The 18,677-nt window shown below is 35.0% G+C and overlaps 1 protein-coding gene across 1 annotated transcript in view; it reads right to left on the minus strand.

The window, feature by feature from the left end:
• The window catches only part of SEC63 (SEC63 homolog, protein translocation regulator), a 74,302-nt gene that overhangs the window by 38,247 nt on the left and 17,378 nt on the right, over positions 1-18,677 (minus strand). The window contains exons 3-8 of the mRNA XM_042939496.1: positions 14,317-14,431; positions 12,661-12,773; positions 4,933-4,994; positions 4,292-4,350; positions 2,763-2,813; positions 1,662-1,770 (exon numbers count right to left, since the gene is read on the minus strand). Of these exons, the coding sequence (XP_042795430.1) occupies positions 1,662-1,770; positions 2,763-2,813; positions 4,292-4,350; positions 4,933-4,994; positions 12,661-12,773; positions 14,317-14,431 (509 nt within the window). The remainder of the gene's footprint in view (positions 1-1,661; positions 1,771-2,762; positions 2,814-4,291; positions 4,351-4,932; positions 4,995-12,660; positions 12,774-14,316; positions 14,432-18,677) is intronic.

The raw sequence follows: 18,677 nt of genomic DNA on the forward strand, positions 1-18,677 counted from the left end.
ATTTTTTAAAAATTTACTTATTTTGAGAACAAGCAAGAGAGGAGCAGAGAGAGAGGGAGAGAGAGAGAATCCCAAACAAGCTCCACACTGTCAGCACAGAGCCCAGTGCAGGGCTCGAACTCAGGAACCATGAGATCACGACCTCAGCTGAAATCAAGAGTCAGAGCCTTAACCAACTGTGAATCACCCAGGCGTCCCTATTCAAGCTTTTTAATGACCGGCACTATAGTCACCTATAGTCATCAATCTCACCTTCCAGCAGAAAATACATACAATGTGCTCACTAAAAGCAGGACAATGTAGAGCTTAAGGGCATAGACCCTGGAGTTTTCACTCCCTAACTAAATGATGTAGGACAATATTCTTCACCTTTCTATGGGTCTCAGTTTCTCCCAATGTGCCTGACACACAGTAAGCACAGTAATATGGGTAAGGTACCGCTATCAAATGTTTTCATGAAAACAACTATTCCTGAGACAACTATGTAAACGATACCAACACTAAAGTAACCAAGGATATATAATCAAGCCCACCAGCTAAAAAATGCTTTTCTGATAGTACTGTATAAGGCTAAGTACCACACTCAGGAATAAAACAGAAATCAAGTTCACTGATGCAAAAAACACGTTAAAAGACATTATAAACATGAAACATTTTCATAAGGGGCTAAGTTTCCATATTAATATTTCAATCCAACATAAGGAAGAATGACATGTGTGCATAAGGGAGAGTAACTGACTCATTCCTCAGAAATAAAAGATCTGCTCATTTCTCAGAAATAAAAAATCTGTTCACACAGTCACATGACCCTGAGGAGTCTCTTTCTTTCTCATTACCAAAAAAATTAGTTAAATTGGCAAATCCAAAGTACAGACAAGTCCATTTAGGTTTTGGAACAAAAATGTATTCTCCAGTGAGACACAATTTAAAACTTTAAAACGTGTATCATCTCTTTTTTTTTCCCCAAGGAAGAGAAGCAGGGCTTGTCTATGACAGGTCTATGATTTCTGCTGAGCAGAGATTCTGAAAGGCAACAAACACTACATACTCCAAGGATAAAATTTACAGTGTTAGCTTTATGGAATCAAAGAAAGTATCTTAAATGGAACTTTTTTTTTTGCTAAAAAGAAATTCTGAAATAAGACTCTGGGAATGAAATATCCTGACAGTTTTCTTTCAGCACGCCCAAGACCTGACTTATTTTACTGAGATTAATACAGTGTAATGTACCGATTTAAGACTTGGGAACCAGACTGCTTGAGTTCGATCCTGACTCTACCACTTAATATTTCCTTAAGCTCAGTTTCCCCATCTATCAAATGTGCTTAAAAACAGTAAAGATTAAATGAGTTAATATCTACATAATCCATAGTAATGCCAGGCATACAACAAATACTCAAGAAATATTAGCTAGTATTATTACAAAGTTAACCCACATGAAGCTTTACCATAAAATTTGTAGGGTAAAAAACATATATAGCTGAGTAAATGGAAATAATAGAAATACATATGATAAAGGGTACCAGCCACTTTCCTCCAGCTTTAGTTATATGAACTGAGTATAAAACTGTGAAATAAAAGGTTTCCAGTGGAGTATGTATCAACTCCAAATAAATGACTCAGAAAATAATCTACTATCACAGATACTTAAATTTACTCACGTTTCATATCCATATTTCGGGTTTTATAAACAAAGTATGTATAAATCTGTGTTGTGCGTATTAGAATCTGGTCTCCACTATAGCGTATTGAGCGATACCACCAAGAGCCCTAAAACACAAATAAAATTAAACAATAAATAAAGCATCAAAACCACAATAAATATTAAGTCTAATGCAGAATATGTTACGGTCAAATTTCCTAAGCGTTCATAAAACCAATAACAATACCTGAGCTTTAGAACAAATGCCTTTGTTACTTATTTCAAATTATTTAGCAAGTATTTATACTGCCCAACACCTAAACACCAACCCACCTCACTACATATATATGATTAAACCATTTAAGTTTCAGCTAGAAACTGAACACAAAACAGAAACGAAACAACCCATCGCTATAAAAGCAACAAGCTGGTTCCTGACACGCAGTATGGATTCAATAAATATTTGATAAGTGCAGGACAATTTTACAGTTGATATACTACTTTGATTCACATGACTCCATACAGCTGGATCCTCACATAATAAACCTATGAAGAAGGCAAGACAGGTTAATTATTAGTCTCACTATGGGACTCAGGAACTGTAAGATCAGAAAGAAAACCACCAGTCACAAAAGTAACAGTAAAATCATAAACTTTATGGTATTTCCATATTGACATATTATGCAGCTGTTTTTAAAAATGAGGTGTATCTCCAACATAGGAAGCAAAAGAAGTCACAGAATGATAGAAAGACCACATTTTTGTAAAGTGTGTATGTAAACATAATCCATAGAAAAATATCTGAAAGGGAGAACACCAAACTTAGCAGTGATTATCTCTAACAAAGAAATGAAGTTGAGGGAGACGGTAAAGGAAAACATTCCAAACTCTAAATATACCTGTATTATTTCACTTATATGTAACTTTTGTATGGGAGGAGATATACTTTCACATACTTAAATGATATCACCTTTAGAAAACCTTTAAAGTATAGATGAATAGAAGATTCTTAAAATTCAAGGATCGATGGATTATATTCTAATACAAATTATAGGAGGCTCCAAAGCACGCCACCAATTCCCTTTCCAAAAAAAAGTTAATAAAAAGAGCTAGCACTTACCACAACAACTGGAAGGATAACCATGAATGCCAATCCATATACAAGTAAAACCTAGAATTGAAGAGAAAAAAGATTATGGCTTTCACAGGTAAATTATAAAAACATCCATGAACACTTACCTTGAGGCTTGCATGGGGGAGGCACTAACAAAAGCACTCTCCAGGGAGCGGGGTGGCTCAGTCAGTTAAGCATTTGACTCCTGATTTCGGCTGAGGTCATGACTTCAGTTACTGAGTTCGAGCCCCACATCGGGCTCTGTGCTGACAGCATGTAGCCTGTTTGGGATTCTGTCTCCCTCCCTCTCTACCCCTCCCCCATTTGCTAGCTCTTAAAAGAAAAATGAACTCCTAAAAACAAAAAAAAAAGCACTCCTCTTATATTATTTCATTTAATTCTTACTTCATTTTCAAATTTTATGAGAAAGCTACTGTTATTATTTTTCTTTTGCAAATAGAAAACCTGCAGCACACATAGGTTACAGGACTTGTCCTACGTCACACAGCTAGTAAGTGGATTGGAATCCAGGCATTTCAATTCTAAAACTTATGCTCTTATCCAATATAACAAGTCACCTTTTAATTTGCTCTGTAAATAATACCAGCAAAACAGCTTTTATAAATTATATTTTCCTTCCAGTCAGATACTTATAGCTCTACACATTAGTAAGTAGTTAGTGCCTTGGAAATAAATAATAGAATCCTGGTTCCTAATCAAGGAGCAACTTCATAATGTTCTATTTACAAGTAATTTCTGTCTATTGGTCTTAGATTTTTCTCCTGCTGCTTGATTCCAAATCTGGTAGCTAACTATCCTCTTCTCCAGTATTCCCACGGTAATCCTAAGCATGATAGACACACACAGAAAGCATATGTCCCTAAGATAACAAATGTTTGTCAGCCATAAAATAACATTAAATAGCCATTTTCAAAACAAATTACAGACTATATGAATTTTTTTATTGCTTCAAAGATAGCTCCTAATCATTTTTAAGATATGTGAAATAGGGAAACATCTATTCCTGAACAGTAAGTTAATTCCTGATGTTTCAGAGTTGTAAAATCTATCACCAAATAAAAGTCTGATACCCTACTGCCTCCCTAAGTACCATATGGAATACATATCATTAATTTAACATATATTAACATTAATTTCACCTGGGTAAATGTGAAATGAAGGATAATTTAAATTTTGAGCACTACTTAGGATACATACCATATAAAACCATAGTTCCCCAAACCAAGGAAATGACCCAACCTGAAACTACCTTCAAAAGAAATCACCACAGCTTTAAGGTTTTAAAACAACATTTAGAACACACTGCCCTTCCTCTGAAGAAAAACAAGCAAAAAAAATCCATACCGCCCCAAACAACAACCTAATAATGGGAACCAATTCTTTTCTTTATTATATAAAAAGTTTTCATAATACACAGTTAAATTAAAGACAGCATAACAGTATTTTGATATAGCTCTCTATAGTACTAAGATATATCTAGCACATTATAATGTGTCCTATTTACATGTACTCACCAAAATTGAGTTTTTCTGGTCAACTATCCAAGCTGGCAGGGCAATTCCAAAGCTTGTGGCTAAAATAGGAAGAGTATTTCTGAAGAATCTGCACTTCCAATTTTATTTATTTATATTTCAAAATTCTGCACCCCAACTCTTCCCCCCACCAAAAAAAAAATATTTCAGAAAGATTATATTATGTGTGTTCCCATTACAGAAAAGTCGATGGATTTTTCCAGAAGTGGGGGCAGGGGGGACTCGACCAAAGTATATGAATTCCTTCTTAGTAAATCTGAATTTTTTTATATGTCATTATGTAAACACTATGAATATATGATAAAATGTTTAAAGTAATAAAGAAAAACATTGTTTTCATCCAACTTTTATCAACTGCTAATTGGAAATGAATGACAATGATCACTCTTCTCATCAGACCAATCTGAGTTCTATCTTTCAAACTGGCTGCTAGAAAGAAAAATAAAAATTAGCTAAAGGAAACTCAATTTACATATCTATTTAACTCCTTGAGGTTATAATTTTCCTATTCACAAACTAAGAATCAAAATATTCCTTTCAATCTATTAATATTTTCACTTAAATACACAAACACACACACATACACTATACCACTAGTAATTTTTAATTATTATTTACCACACCTTGAGGGCCATCTGGATTTCCAAATTCTTCCCAGTTTTTCCGGGACTCTTCATCAGTTAAACTAGCATTAAGAACAAAATTGCAAAATTAGAAAACCACATCTGCAAAGTACTCACATATACAAACTCTATTAATGAACCAACTCACTTCTTACAGATATTAATTTCAGGAAATCAAGAAAAGCCTCTCTGAAATCAGATAAAAAGAAAGAGAAGAAAGCAAGGAATTCTACATTAAAGAAAATGCTAACTATTGAGACTTTAGAGAAATTCCTGATTGGCCTGTGGGTTCTGAAGTTTTGCCAGTTCAAGTTGGAAGATAAAACTTTAGAAATTTTCTAAGCAAGCAGGGAGGATTACAGGGACTTTTTTCTTATATCTTTATACATTTTCCAAAATTTCTTCAATGAGCTTTGCTTATACTTTAAGAATATATACCTACTTATAAACCCACTACAAATTAATAATAATAATCCCTCCAAAACTGGTACCACATTCTCAAAAGAAAAAAATGAACACCTGGAAAATTCCAATGCTACAGAAAAGGTCATTTTGCATTGTGCTGAGGTCACAATTTTCTCCTAAAACAAATGCCAGAAGGACTAGGGAAAAACCTGCTCAAACAATGCTTTTCTAATCCAGCAATATAAAAGTGACAGAGTGATTTAAAAAAAAATTTTTTTTAATGTTTATTTACTTTTTGAGAGAGAGACAGAGACAGAGAGAGCGCGCGCATAAATTGCGAAGGGGCAAAGAGAGAGGGAGACACAAAATCCAAAGCAGGCTCCAGGCTCTGAGCTGGCGGCACAGAGCCCAACACCAGGCTCAAACTCCCAAACCATGAGATCATGACCTGAGCCAAAGTCAGACATTTAACCAACTGAGTCACCCAGGCGCCCCCAGAGTGATTTTTTTAACACCTAAAAAGAAATATAACCTTTGACCTGGGCAGTGGTCCAAGGCACAAAATGAGAGTGGTCTTATTTCAGATCCCAAAATAGATATTAAAAAAAAAACCTGAAAGAAATTTTCAATTCCTTCAAAAACTTTACGTTGTTAAGGAGACAAGGCAGACACACACAAAAATGACCAGTAAGATCGTAAGAAAGGCATTTTTGAAGTCCATGTGGCAAAAGATTATGTTTATGTCCAAATCTAATTTTAACAGTATTTCTATTTCCCAGAACATATGCACATAGGATACAATGTAGTTTTCTATTCAACAAAGCTCCACAGTAAGAGACAGAATGCAGAAGTACCTTTAAAAAAACAGCAACTATTTTCAAAGAGTTCAATTTTTTTTCACCTAAACCATAATTTCTATCTTTTATTATTATTATTATTATTATTTTTAAGGTAAGCTCTACACCCAATGTATGGGTTTGAACCCATAACCCTGAGATCAAGAGTTGTATGTTCTACCAAATGAGCCAGCCAGGTGCCCCCCTATTTTTGTTTTTTTTAATTGAAGTATAGTTGACACACAATGTTACATTAGTTTCAGGTATACAAGATAGTGATCTGACAAGTTTATACGTTATGCTATGCTCACCACTAACATAGCTACCATCTGTCACTACACAATGCTATTATAATACCATTGACTATATTCTCTATGTTGTACCTTTTATTCCTTCTATAGACTTCTTCTTAGACTATTATCTATAAACTTATTCTTTCTATAACTGTAAGTCTGTATCTCCCACTCCCCTTCACCCATTTTGCCCATTCTTCCATCCCATTCCCCTCTGGCAACCTGTTTGTTCTCTATATTAATGAGTCTGTTTCTGCCTTTTGGTTATTCCTTTGCTTTGTTTTTTAAGTCCCACATATAAGTGAAATCATATGATACCTGCCTTTCTCTTTAGCATAATACCCTCTAGATCCAGGTCCATCCATGTTGTCACAAATGGCAAGATCACATTCTTTTTTATAGCTGAATAATATTCCATTGTATAAATGAATACCACATCTTCATCCATTCATCTATCAATGGATACTGAGTTGCTTCTATACCTCGGCTCTTATAAATAATACTGCAATAAACATAGGAGTGCATGTATCTTTCTGAATGAATGTCTTTGCTTTCTATGGGTAAAAACCCAGTAACGGAATTACTGGATCATATGGTATTTCTACTTTTACTTTTTTGAGGATGCTCCATACCAGTTTCTGTAGTGGCTGTACCAATTAACATTCCCACCAACAGTGCACAAGGATTTCTTTTTCTTTACATCGCCAATACTTGTTATTTCTTGTCTTTTTTATTTTAGCCATTTTGACAGGTCTAAGGCATTACCTCATTGTGGTTCTGATTTGCATCTGCCTGATGACTAGTACTGCTGAGCATATTTTCATGCATCAGTTGCCCATCTATATATATTCCTTGAGAAAGTATCTATTAAGGTCCTTTGCCCATTTTTTAAAAATCATATTGTTAGGTTTTTTGGTGTTGAGTTGCTAAGTTCTTTATATATTTTGGATATTAACCCCTTATTGAAGATATCATTTGCAAATATCTTCTCTCATTCAATAGGGTGCCTTTTTATTGGTTTCCTCTGCTATGCAAAAGCTTTTTATTTTGGTGTAGTCCCAATAGTTCATTTTTGCTTGTCTCCCTTGCCTTATGATTTTAATATTATTTTTTTCTAAGTAAGTTCCATGTCCAATGTGGGGTTTCAGCTCATGACCATGAAAGCAAGAGTTGAATGCTCTGAGCCAGCCAGGTGCCCCTGCCTTATGATCTTCATTCATCTAGGAAGACTGCTATGGTGGATGTCCAAGAAATTAGTGCCTATGTTCTTCTAGGTGTTTTATGGTTTCAGATCTCATAATTACGTCTTTGATCTATTCTGAGCTTATTTCTATGTATGAAGTAAGAAAGTGGTCCAGTTCCATTCTCTTGCATGTAACTGTCTAGTTTTCCCAGCACCATTTACTGAAATGACTGTCTCTCCCCAGAGTATATTCTTGCCTCCTTTGTCATAGATTAAATGACCATATAAACGCAGGTTTATTTCTGGGCTCTCTATTTTGTTCCATTAATCTATGTTTCTATTTTTGGGCCACTCCTATACAGTTTAATTACTACAGCTCTGTAGTATAGCTTGAAATCTGGAATTGTTATACCTCCAGCTTTGTTCTTCTTTCTCAAGATTGCTTTGGCTATTCAGGGTCTTTTGTGGTTCCATACAAATTTCAGAATTATTTGTTCTAGTTCTGTTGGTATTTTGATAGAGATTGCATGGAATCTGTAGATTGCTTTGGGTAATACAGACATTTTAACAATATTAATTCTTCCAACCCATGAGCATAAAATATCCTTCCATTTGGTTGTGTCATCTTTAATTTCTTTCATCAGTATTTTATAGTTTCCAGAGTATAGATTTTTCACCTCCTTAAATTTATTTCCAAGTATTTTATTCTTTTTGATATAATTGTAAATGGAACCGTTTTCTTAAACTCTGTTTCTGCTACTTCATTATTAGTGTGTAAAAATGCAACTGATTTCTAGGTACTAATTTTGTATCCTGCAACTTTTCTGAAGTCATTTATTACTTTTAATAGCTTTTTAGAGATCTTTAGGGTTTTCTTTTTTCTTTTAATTTTTTTAATTTTTTTTAACATTTATTTTTGAGAGAGAGAGAGAGAGACAGAGAGAGAGAGAGAGAGAGAGAGAGAGACTGCCAGTGGGGGAGGGGCAGAGAGAGACAGACAGACAGACACAGAATCCGAAGCAGGCCCCAGGCTCTGTCAGCACAGTGTCCAACACGGAGCATGAACCCACGAGCTGTGAGATCATGACCTGAGCCAAAGTCAGACGTTCAACCCACTAAGCCACCCAGGCGCCCCTTTTTAATGTTTATTTTTGAGAAGGAGAGAGACAGAGTGCAAGCAGGGGAAGGACAGAGAAATAGAGAGGGAGACACAGAATCCCAAGCAGGCTCCAGGCTCTGAGTTGTCAGCACAGAGCCCAACACGGGGCTTGAACTTGGGAACAGCAAGATCATGACCTGAGCCAAAGTCAGACACTTAACCAACTGAGCCACCCTAGGGTTTTCTATGTACAGTATCATGCCATGTACAGATGATGAAAATTTAACTTCTTCCTTACCAAAAGGGATGTCTTTTACTTCTTTTTCTTTTCTGATTGCTGTGTCCAGCACTTCTAGTACTATGTTGAATAAACACGGTGACACTGGACATCCTAGTCTTATTCCTGCTCAGTTTTTCACCTTTGACTTTGATGTTAGCTGTGTGTTTTTCATATATAGCTTTTATTATGTTGAGGTACGTTCCCTCTAAATCTACTTTTTTGAGAATTTTATCATAAACATATGAATTTTGTGAAATACTTTTTCTACATCTATTGAAATAAACATCTGATTTTTATTCTTCATTCTGTTAATGTGGTGTATCATACTGACTGATTTTGCAGATACTGAGCCATTCTTGCACCAGAATAAATTCTACTTGATTGTGATGAATGATCTTTTTAATGCACTGTTGAAGGTGATTTGGTAATACCTTGTTGAGAATTTTTATATCTATGTTCAACAGGGATTGCAAATATTTTTAAACTTCTCTGGTCATTTAAAGAAACAAGTACGTTGACATCCTCAGTCCCTTTTTAACCATAACTCCACTTATGCTATTTGACCAAGGCCAGAGTAAAATAAAGAAGCCAACAAAAAGCACTATCAGAGAGACTGCAACTTCAGAAGGAGGGGTGCGTATGGTAGCTCTGTTTTGCTAAGGGAGGGATGTTTCTCAAAAATTTTGCCCTGGTTTCCCTGTACAACTGCCCAGTCACTTAGGACTTCAGCTATTCGCCCTTCTAACCAGAATTTTTTCCCAAACATAACTCTATCCCCTCTACTTTTCTGATGACAGCAACATAATAAACTGCTCTGTTTTCCAAACAATGCCCTCAAATTTCACAAAATAAAGCATAGTTCACATCATACAAGCACTTGATTTTTTCAAACTGCACACACTGCTGATTACAATTCCATTAACTCATTCATTAAGCTGACTTGTACAACTGGTGTGAGACACGCACCATGTTCAATATTCAAATTAAAGGAATCATCAACTTTTAAAAAAGTTGTTAGAAAGCAACTAATTTTTGGATAGTTATTAGTGCTTCGGTAAAATACCACTTCTAAGACTTAAAGTACTTAAAAGTTATGTAATTTTAGTATAATTCATATATAATGAGCTTAAACAAGACCAATGATATTAACATAACTTTCAAAAATTCAATGAGTATAAGGTTTCCAAAACATGATTATATATCTTAATTTTGGAGGTAGGAGGCTGTGTCATAGATTCTATTACAAATCTGATAAGATCTATAATCCTTCTGCTCTAGAAAAATGCACAGTTACAAATACACATATACTCTGTATACAGTTTCGGGGGCCCCAGATCATACAACCTAATCTAGAGAATGCTTTCATTAAATTATAGGTGAATGACCCTGAGTTGACTACGTAAAGCAAAATTACATATTCATATATAGTAACACATGAAAACACATGTTTTTAAAAATTAAAATAGCTTTAAAATAACATATAGGGGTGCGTGGGTGGCTCAGTCAGCGGAGCATCCAACTTCAGCTCAGCTCATGATCTCACGGTTCATGGGTTCGAGCCCCAGTCAGGCTCTGTGCTGGTAGGTCACAGCCTGGAGCCTACTTCTGATTCTGTGTCTCCCTCTCTCTCTGCCCCTCCCCTGCTCATGCTCTGTCTCTCTCTCTCTCAAAAATAAATAAACTTAAAAAAAAATGTTCCTTTAAAATAAAGTAACCTCTATGTTGTCCACTCACTATACAGTAGGTTAAAAACAGGTTTTATACCCAAAAACCAAATCTCAACTATATGGTTATAGAAAAAACAGAAACTATGAACCAGAAAATTCAATAGTTGGTCTAACTCCTCAAAAATAACCAGAACTCCTTTTCTTTAAGTTAGAAACTGGTGTGAAGAAATAGGAATCACCCAAGCCTATTATTGTAATGGGCACATAAGGGAAAAGAAAATCTCCTGAATAACCAAAGCAAATTCTAAAAAGCTTTGCAGATCAGAGCCTTTAAATGCTGCTTGAGTTATACTTGGGCTGCTAGAGTAATGCATAAAAAACAGGAACTTCAATCACTCAGAACTTGTAATTAGTAAAATGTACCTTTATCTAATTCATTTATACTTATACAAGCTACAAGATCTCAAAGTTCTGGGTCCCATAATCATTTTACTCCTTCATTTGTCTGATGGACCATCAACTATTTAAGACATTTTAAACACAAAACATTCTGTATCTTGATCAGGTAATTGAGTTAAAACCAAAAGCCATATATTATTCTTCTGTACTTTTTAGAAAAGTGACCATACATCATAAAGAGTCAGATTTCCATTAACTTGAGGACAAATTCATGAACTTAAAAATGTTACAATACCTGGGGTGCCTGGGGTGGCTGAATCAGTTAATCATCTGACTCAATTTTGGCTCAGGTCATGATCTCATGGTTGTGAGTTCGAGCCCCACATTGGGCTCTGCGCTGACAGTTCAGAGCCTGCTTGGGATTTTCTCTCTCTCTCTCTCTCTCTCTCTCTCTCTCTCTCTTTCTGTGTGCCCCTCCCCAGCTCGCTTGCTCTCTCTCGCTCTCAAAATAAATAAATAAACTTAAAGTAAAGTTACAATACCTGAAAACTAAATTTAAACTAAAATTAAAATTACTAAATAATCTTAGCTATCTGACTTCCTCTGGGTATCTTTAATTCTTCTGAAATTACCCGAAGACAGCAACTAAGGCACTGAAACACTTGTGCAATGAGAGTAAATGGCCGGAGGAGACACAATGAAAAAAGGGGGAGACACCAACTGAAAGACTGTAATCTGGAGGACATCTGCTATGCAGAAAATGTACTATACCCTTCAGAAGCTCCTAATGGCACTGCTTTATTGCAGAATCATATTCACATGTGTAACAAGCAACTCACAAAAAAGAGGGGACAGGAAACACAGTCAATAGACTTTTATTAAGCATAAAATGATTATTTCCCAAACTTCTGTAATTCACATGCCACTTTCACAGTTTGCTATTATATCTGAGTATCCTATGACTTACTTCTATTTTTAAAATCAGCTTACAAAATGATACATCACGGAGTCCTCTAAAAACAGACAATATCTTGTCCGTATTTTACTCCTTAATTCAATGCAAGAGCTATACGGGGATATGCCTATGAGCCCTGAAGAATCCAGGTGACTTTTACCTCTTGTAATATTAACACTCAAGGAAGAGCTACCTCTAATTTTATACACTCTATCCTGTTTCCCAAAAATTAAACTAGTCTTTACATAGTTTAATGAGACAGCTACATTTCCAAAACAAGACAAATAGATCTAGCTTAATAAAAGCCTAGAAATGAAAACAAGGTGTAAGCATATCTTCTTCTAATCAGGATACTTCGAAAATAGCTCAATTAACTTACTACTTAATTTAACTAACATCACAGGGCAAAAGCACTACTTTAACTAATTTACTTAAAATTCAAGCTTAGTTAAATTAGCACTTTTGGGTTGTCATGCAGTTCCATAAAGAATAGATTCAACATATGAGGTTTTTAGCATTTCAAAGTGCCCGACAACAATTTACTATTTCATTCAAATAAAGAACTTTCTTTACCACTTCTAAAAACGTGCAATGGGTCCTATGATACTTACGCTGCATAAGCTTTTGCTATCCTCATGAACATAACTTCATCACCTCCTTTATCTGGATGATATTTAAGTGACAGCAAACGATACTGTTTCTTAATTTCTGCTACCGTTGCCCCCTGAAAGGAAAGCTTTGTTTTAGTAAAACTAAGCACAATGCTGTAAAAACATAATTCATCCCATTTTGAACTTAAAATATAAACTATTCAATATTTTCAGAGGGGCTCCTGGGTGACTCGGTTGGTTAAGTGTCCAACTTCGGCTCAGGTCATGATCTCGTAGTTTGTGGGTTCAAGCGCCACATCTGGCTCTGTGCTGACAGCTCAGAGCCTGGAGGCTGCTTCGAATTCTGTGTCTCCCTCTCTCTCTGCCCCTCCCCAACTTGTTCTCTCTCTCTCTCTCTCTCTCTCAAAAATAAATACTAAAAAAATTTTTTTAAATATTTTCAGAAAGAGAAAGTGTTTTCATCCTACATACTTGTCCCTTAAATTTCATCCCATGTATTTTTAATAAAAATACACTTATTTTGTCCAATATATTTATTTTATTGAGCACCTACGTGTTGTGCAGTACACTAGGCACCAATGATTTAAGAGTAAAACTACATAATGCCACATTGAAATACAAGGACAGTAACATTTAAATATCAAAGAATGATCACAGTAAATTAAGTCTCTCTGAAGAAACCCTCAAATCAAAGATTAACTTCCCTTCTAAGAAATAATCTGAAGAATATCTGGTTTCATCTGCTTATCAATATTTTAATATTAAATAAATACTTAAGAAGGTTACCTTAGCTGTTTCCTAATTAGACTCAATTTCTATTAATAAACTTTTCATATTAATTTTTATGGCATTAAGTTGCCCACAAATCTTTTATTAGTCTTAAAGCAAATTTTGCTTCTCCAAAACAGAAAACTAGGTATGTTTCATATTTATATTATATTATATTATATGAACCTCTGGATCAAGCCATCTACTGAGCAAATACTAGAAGTAAAAAAAAGTGGTTTGGGGGAAAAATAGAAAGAGCAATAGATTCAGCTTGGCTGCTAAGAAGTTATGGCACTCCAGGCAAGACACAATTTTTCAGGCCTTGTTTTCTCCATTGGAAAAAAAGGCTAGAGGATCTCTAGCATTCATTTCAGTTCTAACTTTCCACTGATATATCTAAAAGACTAATTTTCTATTGGGATCCATCAATCAAGTTCAATCAGGAAATCACCTGAAGAGTATATCCAAGGTTACAATGAAACCAGTTCTTTGTAAGACACAAAGACTTAAACACACTGCCTTAGTGTCACCTAACAAAGGGTCATAATTTTTATCATTTTTTGATAAAATGAATTTTTATCATTCAACCAACATAAATGAACTCCTGGTTTTAACTTTGCATTAAACCAATCCTACACAAGTCTTTAAAAAATATACTAATTTCTCATCTCACTTCAAATATTCTTACATTTTAGCAATTACAAACCAAGACTTACTAGAATGGCAATCAACATTTGTAGTTTAAAAAACATATATACATTAGAATAATAGATTAAATATCCAAAGTCTCATTTCTTTAGGCACAACCCAATTTCTTTTAGAATTTAGACTTACAGTATTTTCATGGGATCAATAAACTAATGTGCATTATATAAAAATACTACTTACAGGATCCAAATTTAATACTTCATAAGGATTGTATTCTTGATATTCTCGGTCTGTTTTGGAAACTTTGTATACAAGGAATAAGAACAATGCCCATCCTGCAAGCAGAACTATTTTCCTGTTTAGGAAAAAGATAAGTAAAGTATAAATAAATACACCTATATGGTTTTCCTTTAAGAGTCTATAAAGACATTATGGCAGATCAAGGCAATAAAACAATCTACAGTGTCTACACCACTGTGCTATTGAGTCAATTCTACAATCTCTAGGTTGTAAACTCCTGTTACAGCCAGAACAGTGTCTTTTTTACCTATGAATTCTCTAGAATCTAATATAGTCTTGCATCTAGAGTCTTGCATGTGATATTCCCTCAATTACTATTTGCAGAATTTTATGTGTAGAACTTAATTCAACTTACTAACTTATTGGTCTCATTATACTAGATCAAAATATATCAATACTAAGTATTCAGTAAACCATGTAATGTAAAAAAAGAGCTGCTCTTACCCTTGCAATTACACTTTTACTAAGATAAACTACAAAAAATGGGTCAATTATGCAATGATGAAGGAATAGCCTTGTTTATAACAGTAAAACTTCAGAAACAAACTAAATGTCCATTTATATAGAACTAATTAAATAAACCATTTATAGGAGACTAATTAAATAAACCAAGACACAACCAAACAATTAGCCAACACAGATATAGAAAGATGTACATATAGGTTAAAAAAGGATATAAACGAACATATGGTTTAGAAAAAACCTAATTTCTCCTCTCCAATATGTTTTATTTAGTAAAAATATTTAAAAGACTGATATTAGCAGTGTTGGAGAGGCTAAAGGAAAAAGGAAGACTCATACACTCTAAACTCTGAAAGAATATCTGGCAATATGGTCAAAAACCCTAAAGTACACACCCTTTTAACAATCTACCTCAAGAAATTTAGAATGAAATAAACTAGAATTAAGTATACAAAGGATAAAAAACTGGTCACAGATATAAATAACAGCAGAAAACAAACACAGAGATGCCCATCAATAGAGTAGTAGACAAATAAATTAACAGTATATTCATAAAGTGAAATATCATCTAGCCAATAAAGACAGTATTTGCTGTGGAAGATTATCTATTGTTAACTTTTTAAAAGAGGGACTCCTGGGTGGCTCAGTCAGTTAAGCGCAGGCTCTTGGTTTTGGCTCAGGTCAGTCTCGCAGTTTTGTGGGTTCAAGCCCCATGTTGGGCTTTGTGCTGACAGTGTGGAGTTTGCTTGGGATTCTCTCTTTCCCTCTTTCTCTACCCCTCCCCCACTTGCACTGTCTCTGTCTCTCTCAAAATAAATAAATAAACTTAAAGAAATTTTTTTTAATTAAAAAAAAGAAAAACAGCTTTCAAAAATATATGTATTATATAATGCTATTTTTACAGATAAAAGTTTATTATAAATAAAAATATAGATGGTAAATCATCTTAATAGTGGCTATCTTTAAGTGATGAAAGTGAACAATTTTTATTTTTTTTATGCCCTTTATATCAATTTGTTATGCTGAGTAGGAACTGTTAAACACATAAAATGAATCATAGGAAACCTAACCAAACAAAATTGGAGTGACCCGTTTTCAAAGACAGAAAACATTCCATGTGTTTAAGCTCACTTGGTAGAAATCTAGCTTAAATATGTTTATTTGGAATGAGACTCTATGATCAAGTTCCAACCTACCTAATGACCTTTATCACCCTTATTTAAAACAAACAAACACAAAAAACCCATCTCCCCAAGCTCCCTAAGCTTTTCCCACCATCATGCTTTTGCTCTTGAATCTTTCTACTTAGAACTCCCATTCCCCATCTCTGCCTATCCAAACGCTATTCATCCGTCCAGACTCATACCTCAAAGCAATCCTTACCTTTGCCAAGGTCATCAATGGAGAAACAGCCAAAAAGCAGCAAAAGAAGTAAAACCATGTCTCTCCCCCTCGAACTCACTACAAGCTCCTTGAGCTGTGGACAGTATCTCACTCAGTTTTGACTAACCCCAGAGTAGCTTAAACACAGTTGGCATTCAGATGCAAATTTCTTTCTATCTGGCCAAAATAATGTTCTAATTCTTATTAAGGGCAAAATACAGTACTGCAAACGGCTTTCCATACTACCTAAACACCCAAAGACAAAGAGGATGCCCTAACTGGAACACTCTTACCTAGCTCTGTAGGCAGAGGTAATTAAGAACATAGGCTCTGAAATAAAACTACCTGAGGTCAAATCCCAGCTTCACTACTTATTAACTTAGAGATCTTGGAAAGTCGCTTTCTCCTTTACAACTCGGTTTCCAATTTTTAGGGTAGATTTAATAATTAAATGACATTAGGTATGTAAAGCACCTAGAAGGTGCCTCACTGATAGCAAACAATCGATTCCTGTTAGCTGTTCTTAGCATCTCTGACCCAAATCTCAGCTCTGACCTCACTCAGAGAAGCCTTCTCTGTCTCAAGCCAGAGTTGAGAGCCCTTCCTCTGCTCTTTCATGGCACCCACCTCACAGACCTTATTATTATCATTACCTGTTTACTTGTATTTCTCACAACTGTTAAGTTGTTGAACCACATCTATTTGTTAATCACAATATATCAGCTCTTGGTACAACACCTGATACATACATAATAGGCATACAATAACTACTTATTGAATGGATAATGAAAATAATTTAAACAGTAATTTTCTAAAAATAAATGTTTATTCATTTTTGATATAGAGTGTGCGCGAGGGAGGGGCAGAGAGGGGGACAGAGGATCTGAAGTGGGCTCTGTGCTGACAGCAGCAAGCCCAATGCGGGCTCAAACTCATGAACCATGAGATCATGACCTGAGCTGAAGTTGGACACTACCAACTGAGGCAACCAAGTGCCCCTAAATAGTAATTTTTAATTCAAACCCAAAGTTCGCTATACCTTCAATTGGCTAAAAAACACTTGAAAACCTACTTTATTCCCACACAAGTTAATAATTCCACATTTCGTTCCGCCAACTCCCCCAAAAGGCTAAGAAAGCTCAGAAAACAAGGATAAAAGTAAAATTGAAAACCACTAAAAACAAACAAACAAATAAACAAGATTTAAAAGCAAACAAAGGTAGAAGGAAAATGAAAACACCTAGGATATGCTACACCCCATGATAGCTTTACATGTAGCACCTGGCTCTCTGAGACAAAATATAAAGGGAAGAGAAGACAACCTCATAACAGAATCCCTCAGAGGCTGATAAAAACTATAATCACCAATAAAGCCAGGTTTTCATTTCCTAAAAACCAAGCAAAGGTGGAAACATAATGGATTTCATCATGATCCCCACCCAATTTTTTAAAAACATTATTTAGGTCCTGTGAAAAGATAAGCATTTTTCCCTACATATAGGGTCAGTGATCAACTTGTGAAGTCTCGTGTTTTTCTTTAAGCATATTTTAAAGGTCATTTTGGAACCAACTTCCACAAATTAGAGCATTACACAATGACTGCTTAATTCTGAAAGAATGCTTTAAAGTTATGGAGCAAAAAGGTTTTGATGGTTTCTGACCTTATCTAAAATTGTTACCAGTTATCTATTTAATTCTTCCTTACTTATAAACATCCCTTAATCTGTACTTTCATTTAAGTAAATCAGTTTACTAATCACTGAAGAGAACTTTACACAATTGGGCTTTTTCCTTGAAAACTGAAGTTCAGATACTAACAAAGTGTTGACCAAAGCCCAGAAAAGAAGAGATTGGGAGGGCAAAAATATTTGCCTTGCGGCCTCATAAAACTGTGAGAAGCAAAAGCAGAGTCAACAGTGAACATAAAACTACTTTTGTAAACACTAACTTTGAGTTTTAGTTTTGCATCGTTGAAGAACTCTTAACACCAAAGCTAAGATTTCCCTTCCTCTGTAAAGGAACTAAACTAGGCAAAGTCAAACCTTACAAAGAAAAACTATTTAAAACCCTTGAAGTTAGAGATGTTGAAAATTATCATCATCATTTAAACCAAGACCAAAAAATATATGGTTCTACTTTAACTAATTTCCTCTGCTAGTTCTTGCCCTCCTATCTACTGGATAGACAGATATAAGTAATGCACAAGATACAGTCCTCCTATAATGGCAACTCTTTCATCACCTATCAGATTCACCTACTACTTCAAAACTGACAACTCAGGGTGAAGGTCCAAAGCCTAGTCTCTAAACCAGCAGACCCCAGGCCCCCTTGCCTCACAAAATCAAACACGCCTGCTCTAATTAAAAATTCTAATGGCTTGTTTAATCAGATTGGCGTGCAAAAATAAAGGGTGACTAGGTCCCCGTTCCACCGCTTCTAGCTCCAGGACCCTGGTA

This window comes from Panthera leo, chromosome B2 (assembly GCF_018350215.1).
Source record: "Panthera leo isolate Ple1 chromosome B2, P.leo_Ple1_pat1.1, whole genome shotgun sequence".
Taxonomy (NCBI): Eukaryota; Metazoa; Chordata; class Mammalia; order Carnivora; family Felidae; genus Panthera; species Panthera leo.